The 19056-nt window shown below is 46.1% G+C and overlaps 1 protein-coding gene and 1 long non-coding RNA gene across 7 annotated transcripts in view; one reads left to right on the top strand and one right to left on the bottom strand.

The window, feature by feature from the left end:
• The window catches only part of LOC139757455 (multiple PDZ domain protein-like), a 963136-nt gene that overhangs the window by 455423 nt on the left and 488657 nt on the right, over positions 1-19056 (bottom strand). The window contains exon 18 of the mRNA XM_071677982.1: positions 9304-9360. Coding sequence (XP_071534083.1) covers positions 9304-9360 — 57 coding nt within the window. The remainder of the gene's footprint in view (positions 1-9303; positions 9361-19056) is intronic.
• Positions 17582-19056, top strand: part of LOC139757395 (uncharacterized) — a 136187-nt gene continuing 134712 nt past the window's right edge. The window contains exon 1 of one of the 6 annotated variants that reach the window (XR_011714612.1): positions 17582-17900. This is a non-coding gene — a long non-coding RNA (uncharacterized lncRNA). Of the gene's footprint in view, positions 17987-19056 lie in introns of all 6 variants that reach the window. The other 5 variants (XR_011714615.1, XR_011714613.1, XR_011714614.1 and 2 more) reach the window with 5 other exon arrangements.

The raw sequence follows: 19056 nt of genomic DNA on the forward strand, positions 1-19056 counted from the left end.
CATGGGACCACTGTACTCCAACCACTGTACTAATCCCACAGTCTTAATCACGTCGTATATCATCTAAACATTGCTAGTCTCGTATGCCGCTACGTCACCAGCATCCATCATCTGCTACACTATAGAAAATGTGGTGTGTTCCCTCAGGCCACACAAGCTGTGTGAAATCGAGGACCAATTTCACCTAACTAGGCTTAAGGAAAAGACTAAGTTCAGCGAGCTTCGTCCTCTAGCACCATCAACAGCGAACATCTCGTATTAAAAATCCATTTTTTCCCGCCCTGTAAACGTGACATTTTTAAAAATAATTCGATCTTAAATGGCATAAGGTTTGCAAGCCCATCCACATGTGGGTAAAACCATTCGCAAACAAGACAAATCGAAAATGTATATATATAAAAAAAAATGCGTCAGTGAAAATATAAAGATTTCATTCAAAAAAATTTTCATGCCTGGTGTCCTAGGGAATTCACAATTTAAATATTCTAATTAACATATATTACTAATAAGGGTAAAAAAAAAGGCAGTGTGAAAGGTGCCTCTAAACTTAACAGGTGTAACACAACACCTGGAGCAGACAACATAAAGTCAGGCCAACACATTATACACATTCAAATCTGTTTATATTTTCCTCTAGAAACTGAGCTTCAGGTTATATGAATTTCCAGAGTTCCCAAACTTTTACACATTCCCGGAGAACGCGCGCCCCAGACGAATATTAAACCCAATTCCCCATGAGATAGTTTAGAATACTAATAATTACTATTATAATAATAATAATAATAAGTATTCGCTCTTCGTAATCACTAGCGTAGCGTCAAGAATAAACAATAATGGCTTTATTTACACACACACACACCCTACACACTCTCCAACATAGCCCAGCCCAGCCCACAACATATCTGTTGCCACCACGGCCTTATATTACAAACATAACACCAACAACAAGGCTTTGGACAGGATGAAACACGCCCAATAATCGCCACAACCCTTCCCCGTGACCTGACCTATCGGGGTAATACAAGCCACATTAACAATATGTGTTATTACCATGAAAATGTTAAATTTTCATCTCACAAATCAGTCTAACGTTATTAACATGGCCCTACTTAAACGTAATTGAAAGGTAATACAAACATTACGCTACTAAAGTAATTGTAAGTAGAAATGTAAACTTATAATGATGATCACTTAAGGATTAAGTAACACCATCTCGAGGAAAGAAATGATTCACGTTATTAAATATGTTAAGTATGGGGTAGGGTTCAACCTCCCCCAGGGTGCTGTGGTGGTGGTGGTGGTGGTGGAGAGTCGTCACATGTGTGTGTGTGTGTGTGTGTGTGTGTGTGTGTGTGTGTGTGGTAGTTGTGGTGTACCACCACAGGTGATGGACCAGATCCGCTACACCTGTCTCGCAAGAGGACGATGCACTCTTAAGGTATTTCACCCGTTATCCCTTCTACAACTACTACTACTACTACTACTACTACTACTACTATCTCTCTCTCTCTCTCTCTCTCTCTCTCTCTGCCTTTCGTATATCACTGTTGGCGTTCCAAGACTGACCAGAGGACTGTTACTGCAAGGGAGGTTGTACACTCTTGAGTGTACAACGTGTACACTCGAGTGTAAACCTCTCTCCCTGTAATGCACATATAGGTAACCAAACACACAATTATCTATTAATCTACTCATCAAACAAACACATTTAAATATTCACACTCAAGCTCACCCATCTATAAAAAAAAAATAATTATACATATAAACTCAGGAAGCCGCTTTTAAAAAAAGCTTCAACAATCATATAATATATATATATATATATATATATATATATATATATATCCTCCGGTCTATGAATAAAAAAATAAAACATTTTCTGGTCTCCTGACAACAATATTCTGACATTTGTCAACTGAGCAGCCAGCGGGCTGGGAGGGAACCTGGCCTCTCCACACGAAGAGATATTACCTTCTTCTTGATTGAACACACAACATCAATTCTTCATTTCCTACAGTTCCCTCTCTCCCCTCCCTCCCTGTGTTGAAGGTATTCTCCTCCCCCCCCCAAAAAAAAAAAAAAATAAATATAGATACATCTTTCATTTCGAGTTAGTTACCTCCCTGTGTCACTGTGTCTATACAGCATTCTTCCTTCCATTATGAGTTACTCGTATGTATATACCCCGGAGGTCCTTCGTGTTGAATGAGGTCTATGAGGTTTCGGAAACCCTTCTGCCATTATCTGAAGTTTGTAATGAAATACGTATAAAAAGGTGGGTCAGGTGGGGTCGAGAGCTGAGGAGAAATCATCGAGGGAGTTGACGCAACGTATTTATGGGTCCAAGTTCGATCGCGAGTGCTGGTAAAAGAAATCTATTCACCTTCCTTTTGTGGGAGGTATCTGAACCCCCGCCAATGCTACTGTGCGCAGCGTTCTAAAGATCTACCAACCATGATCTACACACTAGAATCTACCAGTAGATCGGACATGATTTCAAAACACAGACTAAAATCTAACTGGATCCCATGCCTCTTCTGTAGGATAAAATCCACCCTCGAGACAACTACCTATACGAACGGTGAAATATATAATGCAACTGTCTTTCCTGCATCTAAATCAAATATCAGTAACTACTTGACTTTACAAAATGCTTCCCCAATCATCACAAACCTCATGAATCTAAATATATATGGCGTGAGGCAATTCATCTCATCTTACACACACACACACACACACACCCACACACACACACACACACATACACACACAAACTTCTCAGAGGCAAGGAAAAGGAGGAGAAAAATGAAGAAGAAAATGGTGAATGATGACCCACCATCCACCACAACTGTTGCTATGACAACAATCGAGTTAGGAGCATCAGTTGGAAACTCGACACAACTGGATATGTATGAAACACACGCATCCGGGCTCGATCCAGAAACCGTTCGCGGGGAAGATTCGAAGCGGCGCCGTTCGTTTACGAAGCCTCCGGGCACGGAGAAAACATCTAACACAAACCGATATGTTTCCATTATCCGTGTTTGAACCTCTCAGACAATGCTAATGTCCTGACCTTTGACCCCTGTGGAGGGGAAACGTCCAGGGAATAAGACATGTTAGGTTAAGGTCGTTCGATGTGTGGGGTCACTGGCGGTGAATTGGTTAGGACTGCTTGTTCTGTGGTTATGACATCCGGTGGCTTGGTTTGATCATATTTCTGCGTTGTTGTGCGGTTATGACAGCAGCGGTGGCTTGGTGTGCGGTGATGGCAGTGTTAAAAACTTCTTGTGTGGTTATAACAGCGTTAATATTAGCTTTGAGAGCTGTTATGGGCCATCAGCCTGCTGTGTTCACACGAGGAAACACAACTACAACCAAATCTCCCCCAAAACATCACCAATTGAAACTGTATTTGAAAAAAAGAAAGATGATCCATAAGAGACGAAGACAAGCGTGAGGGACAAGCGTGAGGGATCCAAGACATGACAACTTGAAAAGTTACACCGATGTCAAATAGTGATGGAATCTTCCAAATATACAGAAATCATATACATCACAAAGCCAAACATGAAATTCAGGAAAAGAAAGATGTACAAGAACGCTTCACTAATGACAGACTAGTGAACATATACGACACGCGAGGTGAAATGATTCGAGCTGACTGTTTCTTCAAGCACAGGGAAATGACATGTGTGGACAAAAATGACATCTTAAAAAGATGGGGATCCCATAAGCGTACAGCTCTCCCAATACGTCCAACACACACACACACACACACACACACACACACACACACACACACACACACGAACCTTAAAAACAGGTCATATAGAAATGGTCACTCCCTCCCCAGTTGTTATAAGGAAATGGTAATCACACAGGTACACATTACCTGACCAAACCTCTGCGTCATTTAGGGAATATTCGTCACTGTGGTCGGGTCTGGGTCCAATATCGCCTATCTGGTCAGGATATTGGAAGCCGCTGCCACCAACAAACAACAAATATATATATATATATTTCAGGCTTACATAACGAATCTAGAGGACCAATCAAAATACGTATAATATATCCGACTTCACGAAACTCCAAATAACCCAATGGCGAAATTCGTATATAATCCACCCCGAATAATTTTTGAAAAACAATCGCACCTAAAAAATATTTTTAAAAAAAATGGAGAGAGGGGAAAAAAAATACATCAGCACATCCAAAACCCGCAGTGTTTTATTTCCTGGAAAGTTATGCCAACAGAGAACGCTATAGCCATTGTCCAGGCTGGTGTAATGCCTCTACCCATGCCTCCCGCTTGTTCCTGACTATAGCACCACTCTACGTCTTCATGTCTGACACGGAAGGCCATCATGAGCGTATAACAATGATCCCAGCCATATCGCCGGTGTAAGGATGTCGTGCATGGCTGATAATTCAACATGGGATGGCAATGAGGGAAGTTCTCTCTCTCTCTCTCTCTCTCTCTCTCTCTCTCTCTCTCTCTCTCTCTCTCTCTCTCTCTCTATCTATCTATCTATCTATCTCCCCCCCAGGCTCCCGTTGAGACCACCGTACATGGAAGGGGGGAGAGATGAAATTATGGAGAGGTCCCATTCCCATGCGTTTTCGACAGACCTTAATACTGTGGTCTGTGGAGGATATTTTGCAACTACAGTTCTGACCATTTGGCAACGATGGGGCGAGTGCTAGGGAGGAGGTGACGTCACCAGATGCTTCTATCTGTAACAGGTGTTCGCCACCACAGCTGTGCAATCGACACACACACACACACACATGCTATCTGTGGGCGTCCAATACGAACTGGTTGGTACTTCAAGTGCCCTTATCTGACACTCAGATGTGGCACTTCTTTCTCATTGTCGACCATCTGCAACTACAAAACAATCAAATGGTCGTACCGTCGTGCTCAGCGCCCAAGTGGTAGTCGTACCGTCGTGTTCAAAATGACCGTTCGGTCGTTCTCAAGTAAGAACTTTTAAAATCATGCTCTTCTTTCTCCTTCCTGAGTTCTTTATTCCTTCAGCTATATCTGCGTACCATTCACGACCTGGTTTCTGTACGTACTTACGTCCGTGGCTGTGAACTCGGGTCATAACAATACTAAAAGCATCACGGACAAACTGCCATTTACATCTAACACATATAAAGTTCATATTCAGGGCTGAAGAGATGGGAGCAACGAGCTTAATTTAGAATCTCAATAAGAAGTTGCACATTCCTTCAGTGACTTCAGACCTGAAATCTCTTCATTCAGGACCATTTTGTTCCTGAATGCTTCTGCTGGTATGAACGCCAAGATGTCTTTCAGCAAGATTTTTTCTTTTTGGTTTAGAAAATAATTATCATATTGATAAGTGAAGGCTCTATAATAGTTCAAGGTCAACGTAACCCTCCTATTTTACACTTGCTAAAGCAAGAGGACCATCAAATATATATATATATATATATATATATATATATATATATATATATATATATATATATATATATCGTACCTCCGCTAGAAAGACTCGAACCGATGCCCTTACATCGGGAGACGGATGCGTTTTGAAAGAACTGTACCACACAATCGTAATCTGGCACCAGTTTGTCGTGTTTGCTTGCCATAAAAAAAATATGACTTGTTACTGGGTGTCTTCCAAGAACTGGGCGAGCAAGGTCACGATTCCAATCGAGTAAAGTCATTTATTTTTTCTAAGCACATCAGCCCGTCTCGTCGTAATGAGACTGCCCTGCCCCCTCCCCAGTCTACTGGTGGCGGTTCGAATCCCGCTGGTGCTGGAGTCGATCTTTATTATCATAAAAAATCACCCTAAGATCATCATTGGAAGTCAAACGATCAATATCTTTTTTTTTTTTTTGTTCCAACACATTAGCTTTATGTTTACACATGAACGTGGGTATGTGTCTGTTAAATACCCATGTACCGTATACAGGCCTCATCCAACATGTCTAACAGAGTGAATTCTGTACATACTCAGCCGTCAACCTTCTTGAAATCTCTCTCTCTCTCTCTCTCTCTCTCTCTCTCTCTCTCTCTCTCTCTCTCTCTCTCTCTCTCTCTCTCTCTCCCGCAATCACCCAAGCCACCAGCACACACACACACGGGGGGGAGGGGCCACGCCATCAGACCCATCCAGTGGCAGAAGCACCAGAACCAATAACAACATGCGACAGCTAATTTTCATGAGCATAACCTTGGACGGACCATCCTGCTGGCGATCACACCCCCAAGGGACGCACAACACTGCCTGGCTAACACTATCTCTGGCGACCATTGCTGGCTCCGACACTCGTACCACCACTAGCTACTACACCAGCGGCTCATAATGCCCTCCTGTCAGGCGAAGGTTGCTAAGATACTCTGTTATCACCGAATACCGCCGAAAGATAAGGTCACTGGTTGACCCAGGTTGACCCAGGTCATGTTATTATATCATGAGGGCCTTAATCTTCGTTAAGTCACTGCGGAACTTATTAATTACGTTAGGAACTTAAATCTTTCGTATACTAAGGTCATAAATATGGAAGCGAATTCCTATGGCCATATAATTCATGCTTGGAAACAGTCCAAACCTAACAACTCGTAATATGTCACATGTGAACACAACAAGCAATGGCCTATTATAGATAAACTTTTACATGACGTAAATGTGTAAAAGAAATTGTCATCGTGAAGTACACTGAAGTACAACACATAAGGATCAAGGATGGCCATTCCCGGGGTGTCTTTTCAATAAGGCACCTCTGCTGTGTCGTGCCTACTCAAGTTACGACCTAACTACGATGTGATAAAGGACGCCTCTTCTTCACTCTCATAAATGGTGTATAAAATGGATCCTTTTCCCCTAACCACCAATTAATCAAATTCTCTTTTAACGATATAGGGTAGGGAAAGGAGACACCCACTCCCCTACACAGGGACTAACAACCCTTGACCTCCCTTATTCCTGTATCTTCACTACAGAGGTAGTGACCCACCCACCCAAGCAATCCCGTATCTTCACTACACAGGCACTGGCCTCCTCTTCCTCCTCCTCTCCTCTCCTCCTACTCTTCAAACAACCATGACACAGGCACAGACACCCATTCCCACCGGCAATCTCACTATCAATTAGAAACAACTGCATCGTCATTAACCAGGAGGGAGAAGAAAGAGAGAGGAGTAGGGAGAGAAGCGGTCAGGGATGTGGGAGGGAGGAGATGATGAGAGAGCAGAGAGAGAGGAAAAACGGAGACAAAGTTAAAGAAAACGTTAAGAGAATGGCATTTAAGAAGGTGGGAGGAATGAGAAATAAAGGGTAGACGAAGGAAAGTGCAGAAAACTAGATAACAATAATTTCACACATGCAAAATAGATCAGCTGAGGGTGACCCTTAAAGTAGAAGGGATAAGATCTGTCCCTATACTGCAAGGGACTCAAGGTTAACCTTGAAATACAGTACTATGCAATCCCTCCCACTCAGACCACACTAACCTCCATTTTCCTGTTATCTTCCACAATCACAAGTTAGCCACGCCATGACCCAGTGCTGGACTGCTGCTGGTTGTAATAACCCTTGGCATTAATCAACGTCCTTTCGTTTTCTTCCACGTTTTCTTCTTCGTTTACCAACTAGTATTACGAGACGGATCCTAATCTCTTTCCCAGACGTTCCTATTCTCCTATACTTTTCCTTTATGTAATAATCCCCTCCTCCCTTCTTTCCCAGGACCATTCCTCTCTTCCTTTCCCATTCAGGCCTTCTCTTCCACCAAAGGCACCAGAAACTGTTCCAGTCCGGCTAATCTGAAACAATACTGTTAAGTCTAAAAAATTCTTGGCCTACAAAAAAAGCAAAACACACACACACACACACACACACACACACACACCTTCCCTGGATTCGTTGATAATCTCGCAACTAACTCTTCGTCCTCTAACGCACCCTAACGGTCTCTAACTACCACCTTGTTCCCTAATAATCCACACGCACTCTAATCTCACCTCCTGGGTATCTACACCTTCCTTAAACGCACCCTTCCCTTCCCCTACCACAATCTTCCTCAACGCACCCTTCTCCCTCCCAGAACCTTCCTCAACGCACCCTTCCCTCCCCCTACAACCTTCCTCAACGCACCCTTCCCTCCCACAACCTCCCTCAACGCACCCTTCCCTCCCACAACCTCCCTCAACGCACCCTTCCCCTTCCCACAACCTCCCTCAACGCACCCTTCCCCCTTCCTACAACCTCCCTCAACGCACCCTTCTCCCTCCCAGAACCTTCCTCAACGCACCCTTCCCTCCCACAACCTCCCTCAACGCACCCTTCCCCCTCCCACAACCTCCCTCAACGCACCCTTTCCCCCTCCCACAACCTTCCGTGAACCTTGAGACGAAGTATTTGGCTGCACGACAGAGCAATTCGCGTTAACGTTCAGCGGTTTGCCTATAAACCACAAAATCCACTCCCAGTCTCGCCCTCAACGCGGAAGTGGAGTAATTCTCACCCATGAAAAACAGACCTTGGGACCCGGGTCTGTTCCCCCCTTGTCGAACCCGTCCCCCAGGGCGCGCAGTTGCACGCGCGCGCGCGCGAACAACGACCTCCTCATCTTTTGGTATCTCCCTATTTGACCGACAATTACGTCACAACACCGAATGGGTAACGCTTCCCCATCATCACAGCGAGATCACACACACACACACACACACACACACACACACACACACACACACACACACACACAACACTGACCCAACTAAACCGACAGCTTTATTAAGAAGAAAAAGGTCAAATCAGTGAAATTTCGTGTGATGCGAACTGAACGAACGTTCAAAAGGCGGGACAAAAATGAGTTTCCAGAAGGCTGAACATCAGAGCTTCGTAAAAATAGGAGTCGGTCATGAGAGAAAAAGATTTGACTGAAGGTGGAAACACGTTTTCTTTATGGAAAATGGGGCGTTGTAGGTAAGTAGGTAGGTCTGGATGCGCGGTAAGGGTACAGTTTGAGAGCATTTAACAACCAGACTTATAGTGACCTTCGGTTAAATACGAGGTTGTGGTAAACGATGTTGTAACGAGACAAAATAATACATTCAGTCTGTAAATACCTTGCTGGGTGTAATCACCTCAATAACAATAAATAAATCACCTTAATAGCAATAAATAAACCGGTAATGGAGAAAAGAGGAGAGAAACAGGGTTGAGGTTGCTTACAACTAATAATATTGCTTTTAAGTTGTGTGTGCGTTGAAAATGGTGTGAGTTCAGGAGGGAAGAGAAAACTGTAACTGGCACTTACCAGACTTCTTCTAGGGTGCAGCGCCCCTGTGGGATCATCGGAATCTGGGGTTCGAACCTGGAAGACGACAAAAAAAAAAAAAGGTTGCGTCAGCCAAACTCAAGTACAGAGAAAGAAAAACGGGAGTCACACAAACCAGTCGGTACCTTAAGAAAACGGGTGTCTTACCTAATCGTAAACCTGAAAGTAAAATCCCAAAATAATTGAGCACAGAAAAACGTCTCTGGCTATACTGTGCTGGACATTATAACATAATTATAAAATATCACAAATACACATCTGAATTCTTTCCCAATTTAGGACAACTAGGAAAAAAAATTGACTCTAGTTAACGTAAAAAATAGACAATTATAGGAAACAGACGATATATAAACACAAGACCTGAACTTTTCTGGGTTTTTTTTCACCCAAAAACGAATTTGTACAATGCAAATCGAGACCACTAACAACATGGTAATCCAGTAATTCTTTACTCCTGACGACACAGACGACTGTAGCTACTTCTACAGTTCTACAAGAATACCCTTGGCCTCTCATCAAGCAGTATGACCCCCCCTGGGTATTAGGATCGTGACCTTTGACCTGACCCTTATGGGGTGGTACATTTACAGGGAAAGTCCCACACTGAATTCTAAAGGGGGGGGGGGGGATAGTAGTAGAAGACCTTCGGAAACCATCGTAAGGTATACGTCCAGCTAACCCCAAAGATGAAACGAGAGAGAGAGAGAGAGAGAGAGAGAGAGAGAGAGAGAGAGAGAGAGAGAGAGAGAGAGAGAGAGAGAGAGAGAGAGAATATTAGTCTACCTAAGACATCCATTAGAGAAGCCTTTTGACATCCTCCGCGGTAATCAACTTAGCCTCCCCCCCCCCCTTCCAAACCACGTAATCAGCATAAGGAAACCCCCCCAACCCCCCCCCCCCCAAGAGCGAAGCCCCGCGAACCGTGCCAAGAGGCCAAGGGGGGACCAAAACGCAGCGCGCGCGCGTCTCTCTCTCTCAGCCGACGAACAACCTAGCTAGCGTCCAAGGATTAAGGAACGCACGTCATGTCCACATTCCCAAGGGTTGAATGTCCACATCGGAATCACGCAGTGCTCATAATAATTCGTCGCCACGAGCCTGAGCAACGGTATAGTGTGCCATGCTACCACGTCCAAAGAACATGGGAGTATGTCAAGACCTAGAACGTGTCATATTCCGTTTTCTTCAAACGTATGACTGTCTGATACAGTCTTTATCCAGCACAACACACCACACACTAGCCACACACCAGCCACCATCACACACAGCCACACACCAGCCACCAGCCACCATCACACACAGCCACACACCAGCCACCAGCCACCATCACACACAGCCACACACCAGCCACCAGCCACCATCACACACAGCCACACACCAGCCACCATCACACACAGCCACCGCCACCACAAACAAGCTAAAACCACCACACACCAGCCACAGCCACCACCACACACCAGCCACAGCCACCACACACCAGCCACAGCCACCACCACACACCAGCCACAGCCACCACCACACACCAGCTACCACCATCACACACCAGCCACAGCCACCACCACACACCAGCCACAGCCACCACCACACACCAGCTACCACCATCACACACCAGCCACAGCCACCACCACACACCAGCTACCACCATCACACACCAGCTACCACCATCACACACCAGCCACAGCCACCACCACACGCCAGCCACACACAAACCTTTACCACCACCACACACCAGCCACCATCACACCACCACACTCCACACCACAACACCCCCTACCACACTCTCCCCTTTACCACACACGCCTAGCAAACTACACAGAGCACGAGGCTCACTAATGGAAACGAGACTTTAAAAGCCATGAAATCTCTCCCTCCACAAGAGGGAAGAGGAAAGAACCACATAGGGAAGCCCACACCACCTCTAAACCCCTGGCCAGATAACAAGAGATGGCTCACCTCTCCTCCAGAATCATTAAAACCCGTCAAAATAAATTTCCTTTTGTATATATGTTGAATTTTACAACTGATTAAAAGAAAATTCCACAACGTATGCTGGATTTTACAGATGGAGACAGTTTTTCTTCTTTTTTTTAACGTAAGAATAATCAAAAACTTTCAAGTCGTCAGTATTACTGATTATAAATATTCATACAACAAAAAACGTGATACGTATGGCCGGCTAAAACGCGAAGGAAAACTGGGAAGAAAAAAAATTTGTATAAAACAGACCAAAAGTAAAAATATATAAAAGACCACACATCAAAAAGAATAATGTAGTCTACATGGCAAGTCGACCACGAAAATCTTTTCCGTGGTCTTACAATCCACACTCGCGCCCTTAGCGGATGCCCGGAAAAGACCAGCGAGACTTTGAGAAAACCACTGCAACAGCTTCAGCTGGCTAAGCTTAATGGCAAAGGCCAGACATCGCTACCACGTGCACGGCAATGCACCACGTGCCACACCTCACGTCGTCCAAGAACACGTGCCACCTGGAAATACAATACCTGTATCCTTGTTTCCTTCACCAGGGGGGGGGGCAACCTCCACCCCATTCCAGATGCTGGAAGGGGAGGGGGGTGCGGGAGGGTGGGGGGTGCCGCGCGCACTGGAACCCCGTGCAATACGGTACGGCTGCACGCGCGCACCAGCACGCACGTGCAGTAGAACACTGGACGACGTGCACCATCAGAAACACAAGACGCAACACACAAAACCAAAAAAAAAATGTTTTAAGTGTCACTGTGTTACGTTACGCCACTCAAACTTCCCATTACACATTGACACATTAACTCTACATTTCGCACACAAACTCTCCTTCCGCATTTTTACGACATCTGAACTCTGCAAGTCGCAAAAACCATCATATAAACTTGAATTTCACGTACTTTACAATCACCTTAACACACACACACACACACACACACATACACACACACACACCACGGTGCCTCTGCGGTGTAGTAGTTAGCATTACTGACCATAAGCCAGCACGGGCCTGCCTAGTATCAAACTGGGACGGGTTCGAATCCTGGGCACGGCAGTCAGCCCAAACCTAACCCAAGGTGTTCATCTGTCCCTCGAGGCTGGTCGATAAATGGGTTTAAGATGGTGTCTATGCATGTGTACACACAAGAGCAAAGACATGGTACATATGAAGTTTAATAAACGAGGCAACACGAGTGTAAACCTCTCTCCCCATAAAACACACACACACACACACACACACACACACACACACACACACACACACAAACACACATACATACATATACACACACACACATTTGCCAACATTCTGAGTTCGAACAGGATTTGTTTTCGGTCGACCCAGGGAATATTTCCACTTGTCTCCCAGCGAAATAGATTTTTTTTATATAGTTCTGACCACCAATTTCCAATTTTCCCTTCGCTTCCGTTTTCTTCTGTCGCTCTATCGTGTCTTAGCACTTTCTTCCCGCTTTCCTCGATTAACATAATCCTGCGTTTTCTTCTCTAATCCCTTTTCGTCTATCATCAGGGCTTTGTTCGCTCTCTCTCTCTCTCTCTCTCTCTCTCTCTCTCTCTCTCTCTCTCTCTCTCTCTCTCTCTCTCTCTCTCCCGGCCCGCCAATCCACACCAATCCCACAATCCTCACCCAACTCCTCCCTCCCTCACTTCCCCTGTCTCTCTCGTCTTGTGTTCCTCCCTCCTTCGCTGCGAGGACGCCCCTAGGTCTCGTGAGCGGCGAGGACGCCCCCAGGTCTCGTGAGAGGCGAGGACACCTCCAGGTCTCGTGAGAGGCTAAGACACCTCCAGGTCTCGTGAGCGGCAAGGACACCTCCAAGTCTCGTAAGCGGCAAAGGACACCCTCCAGGTCTCGTGTGAGCGGCCAGGACGTCCCCAGGTCTCGCCACAAAGTTCTGGGAAGGCGTCAATGGTGGCACGCAACAAGCAGTGTCACCCCCTCAGTGGAAATATGGCCGAGCGGCGAAAAATGGTCGCGCGGTAAATATCACTGTTGGAAAACCGAAGCAGACGTACGGTAATAAAACCGCTCGCGACTCCTTCGGAAATGCCATCCGGTATATAGCTGGTCGACCGTGAGGAGGTCGTATAATCGAGATGGTTTTTCGTATCAAAAAGCCATCAAAATTAATGATAATAAATCGTCAAAATGGTCCGTTATCTCAAGAGGAATTCCGACATAAAAATGATGAGCCAAAGCCACTGATGTAAAGTATAACTTGGAAACACTCTCCACATATCTTAAAATAAGCCCAAAATACACTTCTGTTTATCTACGTACATCTTGGAATATATAATATATATATATATATATATATATATATATATATATATATATATATATATATATATATATATATATATCGTCCGAAAGTATTTTAGTACACTCGTAAATTCATGAAAGTGTTATTTTCGCGGCGTTCACTTAGTAAGGAGAGGAAGCCAGAGCATCAGTCTTCGCTGCAAAAGAACAAAGCAAAGAAAAAAACCCTTGAGTACGAGGGTTCGACCCTTCAAGACGAGGGTTCGAACTCTGAGTACGACCCTTGGTTATGGTGGCGTAACTCTTGGCCTTACCATTATGAGGCTGGGCACCGTCGTACTCAAGGATCGTACCGTCGTGCTCAAGGATCGTACCGTCGTGTTCAAGGATCGTACCGTCGTGTTCAAGGATCGCACCGTCGTCTTCAAGGATCGTACCGTCGTGCTCAAAGATCGCACCGTCGTGTTCAAGGATCGCACCGTCGTGTTCAAGGATCGTACCGTCGTGTTCAAGGATCGTACCGTCGTGTTCAAGGATCGTACCGTCGTGTTCAAGATCGCACCGTCGTGTTCAGCCAGTTCGGGAACACCCAGCCTCCCTCACCAACGCATCATGAAATGGTCATCAACACATCTCGAGATAAAAGCGGAGGAGAATAACGAGCAGAGTAAAGAAAACGGCGATCGGTCGGGCCATTCTTCAAGGGGGGGAAATTAACGAATATATTAAATACAAACACACGAGACACCCCTCTCAACTCAGCGCACGAATCAACCCACGTAGGAATTTTCTTTGAAGAAAAGAAAATGTGCTTCCGGACATTTACCAACCAGCTCACGAGGGATGGGAGGGAAAAAAAATATGTCTCCCAGTCTTTCCTCTTTACGCTCGGTCCTCCCCCTGTGGGAAGATAATCCTATTTCTTCTCCCCTGTCTTTCTCCACCACACTTCCTCTCCCTCCTCTCCCTTAATTCACGTCTCACGCATTCCTCATTCGCCCAGATGGGGAGAGAGAGAGAGAGAGAGAGAGAGAGAGAGAGAGAGAGAGAGAGAGAGAGAGAGAGAGAGAGAGAGTGTGTGAATCAGGACTTGATTCACTACCACTTGGAGGGGACAGCATGATTCACTTATAACAGTGCTCTACGAGCGATCTCCACCACCACACTATACCTTTCTACTAACCACACACGAATCTACTAGTTTCCCTCCTGCTCAACCAAACAGCCTCGTTAGAACCCGAACATCCGTTGCTGATTGAATCCCGTCGCATTCTGACAACAAACCATCGTCCCTCTAACCACTAACAACCTAATGTGACACCAATTCCCTCCTCCTCCTCCTCTCTGTATGACACCACATTCAAGAAACGTGTCCCCTGGCCACCACATTTCCCCTGCACACGCAGCTTATTTCCTCCCACTTCTCTCTAACGCCAGTTTTAACCCAGCCTGACCCCCCAGCTCCTCCTCCATCAGGTGGTCGAAGGTTTGGCCCGAATACCAGCACTGACCGCGACACCATGACCTCCCTAAGTCACATCACCGTGACCTGACCTGACCTCATCTTTACTACTTCTCCTTACTATTATCATTATCATCGTTACTATTATTATTATTACTATTATTATCATTATTATTATTATTATTATTATTATTATTATTATTATTATTATTATTATTATTATCATTATAATCATCATCATTAGTAGTAGTAGTAGAAGTAGTAGTTGTAGTAGTAGTAGTAGTAGTTGAGGTGGTAGTAGTAGTAGTAGCAGTAGTAATAGTGGTAGTAGTAGCTGTAGTGGTGGTAACAGTTGTAGTGATAGAAGTAGTAGTAGCTGTTCTCGTTGTATCATTATCATTTATTGTTACAGTTATTAACATTATCATTATCATGATTATATCATTAATATCGTCATCATCAACATCATCATCATTATCCCTCTTCCTTCCCCCATCATCATCTTCATCATCATCATCATCACCATCTTCATTTCCCCCAACCTACCTTCGGCACCGCTGCTCACCTCCTGTGCAATTATAATTCCCCAAAGACTTACCTGTGACCCTCTCCACTGACCAGTAGGACACGACAGGCCACGCCCAGCTGCTTAACCCAACCCATAACCACATCATCCAATCCACCGAGAGATAAGCATCTCCTCTCTCAAGTCCACTTGTTCTCCAACTGAACACACGTTTTCCTACAGCACACGAACGAGCCTCTCACCAACACTCCATCTTCACACGAGATGAAAAATGACTCTCCCTCGTCTTGCCTCACCTCTCTCTCTCTCTCTCTCTCTCTCTCTCTCTCTCTCTCTCTCTCTCTCTGTATCCGCCAGCCACCAAACACCTGACTGACTGACACACAACTGCTACTTTAGCCTGGTGTACTGACCCAATGAGACAAGTCATGGTAGACGTCGCCAAACGACCCTGTGGGTGATTTATTCCCCGTTCGTCCACCCCTCCTCCCCCACCCATCACCTCATTTAAATGACCATATTAATAATTCATTACCCGTGGGGACAGCGTGGGTTGACAACACCTGCACACGTTACCCCACCTGCGTGTGGCAGACGGTGACTATGAGGGGTGGGAGCATGGAGGGAGAGAGAGCTGGTAATCCTCCCCTTCTATCATATCACTTTCTTGAAGCAGGGGACAGAAGCAGAAGCCAAGTGAGGAGTCTTCCTAGAAAAATGGAGGGATGGAGGGAAAGTAGATTTTGAGTGTTCGGGGCCTAAACATGCAGGAAGGTGGAAGGCCCGCACGGGATAGAATGAATTGGAGCGATGTGGTATACAGGGGTCAACCTGCTGTCAATGGACTCAACCCTCGCATATATGGAGCAGTCGGAGGACACCACGAAAAGTCATATATATATCCCGTTAAACAAATGGGCATAACAAACACACAGATAACCATAAAGACAGAACAAAAAGATATACAGCGAGATCATAACGGAATTACATAATACACAACAACCCACTTAACAGCTCCTTACGTTAGACAAACAACCCACTTCCATAACCCACATATCAACCTCAAACGCCACCCCAGTGTCGCCACACACACACACACACACACACACACAGGACAGACATCCATGACATTTTCCTGGTGGAGGGAGGTAAAAATAGCCGGGGGGGGGGGGGGGGTAAATCTGCATAGAGCAGGGGGAGGAGGTGGGGGGGGGGGGGGAAGCTTTCCATTCAGATGGAAATCTCCTTCGTGAACCTTGCCTGAACTAGAAGGGCGGCGCCCTTATGATCCAACTCCTGACACACACCACACACACACACACACACACACACACACACACACACAGTCTGGCTTGAGCAACTGTGTGTGTGTGTGTGTGTGTGTGTGTGTGTGTGTGTGTGTGTGTGTGTGTGTGTGTGTGTGTGTGTGTCCAAGACTAAAGACGTGGTATATCTACACATGGTTATGAGGCGGGGCAACATGAGTGTAAAACACTCTCCTCGTAACACATAGTAATCTCTCTCTCTCTCTCTCTCTCTCTCTCTCTCTCTCTCTCTCTCTCTCTGACAACCTCCTCCACTTTTCTTCCATCACTTGTCCCGTGACCCCTTCAAGGTAATGACGTGCGAGCGTCGTGTGAGATGACCTCATCTTTGACCTGACCCTCGTGGCTCAGGTCAAGGATCAGGACATCGCTCACAAGGGTTGTACCGTCGTGTTCAAGGGTCGTACCGTCGTGCTCAAGTGTCGTACCGTCGTGTTCAAGGGTCGTACCGTCATGTTCCAAGGGTCGTACGGTCGTGTTCAAAGGACTGATTCCCATTTCACCCACATATACACCAACACCCTGAATCATTTGGACCTTCTCCAACACCGCCACCACCAACAGCAGCGCCCCCCCCCTTCCCCCCCAAAAAAAAATCATCTCTCCCTCCTCCAACACCACCACCACCCCTCCACCACCACCACCCGTCCGTCCCTCTACCACAACTCGGTTACACCGCGCGCGGCTCCTCAGTCTGCCAGAAGCCGTCGTCGTGTGAGGACGCGCGCCACTCCCTGCCCCCTTCCATGAGTGACACAGGCGTCGCTGCCACAGCCCGGGTGCCAGACGCAGTGCCACAGTGTCCGGTGTCGTGCCAGGGAGGCTCTGAGGGAAGGAAACACACACACACACACACACCAAGCTGGGCTCCAGGAAAATAAGACGTCGACGAATTGTGAGAGATGAAGTCAAATAGTGAGTTTGAGACCTTACGATGTGAGATAACACCTTCAAAAGTGAGATAACACCTCCAAAAGTGAGATAACACCTCCAAAAGTAAGATAACACCTTCAAAAGTGAGATAACACCTTCAGATGTGAGATATCAACCTTGAAATGTCAGATAACACCTTGAAATGTGAGGTAACACCTTGAAATCGGTTCTCTGAGCACAGAAATCACGAAGTACAGAAAAACTACGACTAATTTACGTATATATATATATATATATATATATATATATATATATATATATATATATATATATATATATATATATATATAGGAGTAAGAGAGTGCCGCAATTATGAGGTGATATGGAAAACGAGTAACAGAAGTGAGAGTGAAGGGAGCGAGTGAAACAAGTCACATGTTTTCTGGTTACGGACCCTTAACTCTCTCTCTCTCTCTCTCTCTCTCTCTCTCTCTCTCTCTCTCTCTCTCTCTCTCTCTCTCTCTCTCTCCACCCCACCCCACCCTGTTGCCGTAATAACCCACAACACCCACCCACCCACCCACCTCCTCCTCCTCCTCGCCGTCTCGCACTCCGTCCAGAATTCGTTCGAGTCGTTGCTGTTGCCGCTACGTCTCGGAGGAGGCTCGGCTCGTTGGTCTGGCCTGGGAGGCATGGCCAGCCCAGGCATATGACGACCACAGCTCATGACTGGCTGGCTGGCTGGGGCTGGCTGGTTGGCCTTGAAGCCATGTGATTACCTCCCACGTAAACCCTTCGAACACCCCACACTCGATATCGATCCTCTGGCAAATCCAGCAATCGACCACAGATAGATAGATAGATGGATAGAGAGAGAGGGGGGGGGGGAAGGGAGACGTCCTCTTCCTCTATCCCCATCCAGCCACCCACACACACGCACCCACACACCAACACACGTCTCTTTCCCCCTCAATCAATCGACCACTCAAGACCCCACGTCGCTGTCACTCGACCTCCCGCACATCTGAAGGGGTCGCACGGGGTCCCATAGGTCAACCCAGTCGTCTGCGTCTGTCGATCCGACGGGCGTCGTCGACGCCGAACAGACGGAGTACCCACCCCTGCAACCTCCTCCTTCAGGAACCTGTAAAACTGCTTTGCAACATTCCTCTCGACCCGAGTCCCTCCCTCCCCTCTCCTCTCGCCCGCTGCCATTCTCCCCACACTCACTCTCCCTCTCTCCCCCAAACCTCCCTCCCCCCAACACACAACTTTTACC

The sequence above is a fragment of the Panulirus ornatus genome, chromosome 26 (assembly GCF_036320965.1).
Source record: "Panulirus ornatus isolate Po-2019 chromosome 26, ASM3632096v1, whole genome shotgun sequence".
Lineage (NCBI taxonomy): Eukaryota > Metazoa > Arthropoda > Malacostraca > Decapoda > Palinuridae > Panulirus > Panulirus ornatus.